A 3,307-nucleotide genomic window follows, 5' to 3' on the forward strand; every position below is an offset into this window, starting at 1 on the left:
TACAAGAAAAAAATAATGGGGGCGAGTTGTCTTAAGAAGTGTTGGGGGCGACTTGTCTTGGGGGCGAGTTGTCCTGATTCCTATTATAAAATAGACCTATTATGCAACAATACTGGAAAATCCCCCCTCGTTCCAATTACTAATAAGGTTACAAGAGCCTTCTCTTAAAATAAATCGAAATAAAATATTTAAAAATTCTACCCTTTTTATCAACCCTTGGCCATGTTTGAATACATTACATGTATTAACCATTATGATTTTCATTACATTTTTACATTAGCAAATTTGTGAAAACGCAAATGTAAATACATGTATGTAAAATTCAATTTTTTAACTGTAATTTTAACCATCATAACTTATATGCTTTTACCCTACCATCCATCTCACAGCAAACAAGTACATGTATTATATTAAATTAGATATCAAATTATTATTATTCAAATTATTATCTCCACTCTATAAATTTATTATTGTTTTAATTAGGTCGTTTAAGTCAAATTTTGTTTACGATCATTTTCTATTGCAAAAATAAATAGTTTAATCTTAAAGTAGTCTCTCATATTATCTTTCAAAATTAAATATTTTGTCAACAAACAGGTATTGGTTTAATAATATCATCATTTTAATTACAACAGTGTTATTATTTTAATACACTACGCCGAACATTGTTCAGGGATTGAAAAAAGTGCACTCGCGTCAAACGTTTTCAAAAAAGATAAGAACATGAAGTACACAATATATGCACAAATCTGTCTAAAGACGACACAATTCCTTATCTTTGAAACCTTCATGTCCCTTTACTAAAACACGCATATTAGGTAATAGTAAGGGATTGCCGTAGATATACATGTATATGCAGTTCCTAATTCTACACTGAACATGGTACCAAAGGGACTTCTCTTAATTCTGTGCCTTCCGTTACCATTTCATGCCCAAGGTAGAGCTGACCAAAACTGGATGGATGGTATTGAAAACCGTTTGCACCTTTTAGAAGAAGCCAATAAGGAACTTAAGAATGAAAACTCCAATCTCAAAGCAGAAATTAAAAAAATAAAAGGGCTGTTGGGGAAAATTCAACGAGAAAATACTGCCTTGAAGATGATTTCTGGTGTTCCAAAAATAACGAACGAAACTGATGTATTAAATATAGGAAAACAGTCAAATTTCCCTCAACAAGCTAAAGGCAACGAAAACAGAAGAATAGAGAAAACCAATTCGAACGTGAAAATGAAAAATAAAAATGCCATAAGTGATACACTCATGGTTGAAACAAGCAGAATTGTGCCAAGAATCAGTATGTATAACAATACTTTTTTTCTTTCAATCATTCATATCCTTCAAAAAAGTATTATTTTTTTTCAATTAGACAGTAGTCTTCAACAAAAACGTCTTTTAAAATTAATAATAAAACACTTATGATGGATATTACATTTTATAGTCATGTTTTCTAAAAAATATTTCAGTTCCTCCAACATCAGTTTCAACTGCACAGCATGTCGCATTCTATGCCTACATGAATTCCTTTTCCCAGCCTAATATCCCCGCCCACGTGACCCTTACATTCGACACAGTCATAATAAACGAAGGAAATGGATATAGTAAACACGATGGAGTTTTCATTGTGCCTGTTACGGGAACATACGCATTTCACTGGTCATTGAAAGTAACTGTCCGGTCATGGGCAAGTGTCGAAATAATTGTAAATGGGAATGCTATTGGATGTGCATCTTCTGAAACACAAAGAGTTGATCATTGGGGGACAGGGAGTGAATTAGTCATCACTCACGCAAACTTTGGTGACCACGTATTCGTGCGAACGCAGGAGCCTGTAATAGGATCTATTATTAGTAACAATCGTGCGAGGTCATCATTTTCCGGATGGTTAATGCATACATAATTTGTTGGCAATATCAAAAAATAAATCTCCTTTACCATGTTTACTGCTTTATAATTTTTTTTTAATTCTTTAAAGAAGATTTTTAGGACACAGCACTGGTTTGCCATTGAATAGGAGAGCCTCGATCATAAAGATTAATCTGAGAAACTACTTTAGTTTAGTAAATATCATAATTATTGCCATGAAATATTGAACTTTATTATTTTACGTCCAAAAATAGTTTAATTAAAAAACATCCAGTTAACTGAGGGGAAGACCTCAATATTTTCCAACAATCTATTGGAATTTCAGTGCGTAAGAATGTTTGTGTGATTCTTTTTAGAGTTTTTTTTTTACTTTTATGTTCATTTCATCGTACATCCGATTCGACTTTCCGAAACATGGGTATTCACTCTCATTTTCATATAAAACCCAACTTACAGCTGTTTGTGGTGGAAATAGATAATAAAAGCTCGAAATTTTCTGTGAAAATACAAGTAATTGATTTATGTCGTAACATGTGTAATCTAACTCAGTTGATTTCTACAAAGCAGAGTATGATAACCCATGGGAAATAGGTGCGAAGTGTCTCATTACCAGCATTTTAAAGTCAAAGTGAGGCACTTTGAATTTTTCCACATTTGTGTAACGGTATCGTCAATTCAATCTAATTGAGAGTTTTTTTAAAAAAATAAAAGATAAATGTTTATCCATATCAATAATGTTAAAGCACTGTGATTAAGATACAATATTTTCCGGTCTAAATACCATAGTACATGGTGAATAATGTCAAATTCATGGTGAATTTTGAGTCATTCCCAAAAAGTTGGTTTTAAGTGATATTTTCGCAATTTAAAGAATACCAAATTCATATTTTAAACACATCCTAATACTAAATGTTGAAATCCATTTTGAAAATATCCCGCCATTGATATCGCTAGAACTCTGATGTATAATGAATCACCCTAAATGAAGGACAAAGTTTTTAAAGGTGTTTAAACACAGATTTGAAGTAAATATTTTCTCACATTTTCAGTATAATATCGTGTCTTCTGAAACGTAAACATTTACAATTACAGAGCTCGCGCTCTGTTACAAAACATTATACTGTTTCAACGGGTGTGATCAATTATTAAACTCTGCACGCATCACTTAACACGGACTGACAATACTGGTGAGTTGGTTTGCTTTCTCTCATTTCGACTGTTTGTTTTCTGGATTATAGCTTTAATATTTTTCATCAACTCCAAAATTCATAAATTTCTTAAGTATTAAGGATGAAGTTTATTCTTTGAAAGTGCAAGGATGTGTAAATCAAACATCTCCCAAAATCGAAGTTCAATAATTTCAAGAAAAAATAATATTATTATTGTGTTACATACCAGAGAAACATATAAATCATGATATTGTTCAGAAATTTGAGAAATATTA

The 3,307-nt window shown here is 31.7% G+C and overlaps 1 protein-coding gene across 1 annotated transcript; it reads left to right on the forward strand.

Moving 5' to 3' along the window:
- The first annotated feature begins 879 nt into the window (after nucleotides 1-879).
- On the forward strand, nucleotides 880-1,897 carry LOC134279297 (uncharacterized). The gene is made up of 2 exons (XM_062761660.1): nucleotides 880-1,294; nucleotides 1,464-1,897. The coding sequence occupies exons 1-2, from the start codon at nucleotides 880-882 to the stop codon at nucleotides 1,895-1,897; spliced, it is 849 nt and encodes a 282-aa protein (XP_062617644.1).
- Nucleotides 1,898-3,307: the final 1,410 nt, after the last annotated feature.

This window comes from Saccostrea cucullata, unplaced genomic scaffold, assembly GCF_032062105.1.
Source record: "Saccostrea cucullata isolate Sc308-1 unplaced genomic scaffold, CSIRO_AGI_Scuc_v1 ctg384, whole genome shotgun sequence".
NCBI lineage: Eukaryota > Metazoa > Mollusca > Bivalvia > Ostreida > Ostreidae > Saccostrea > Saccostrea cuccullata.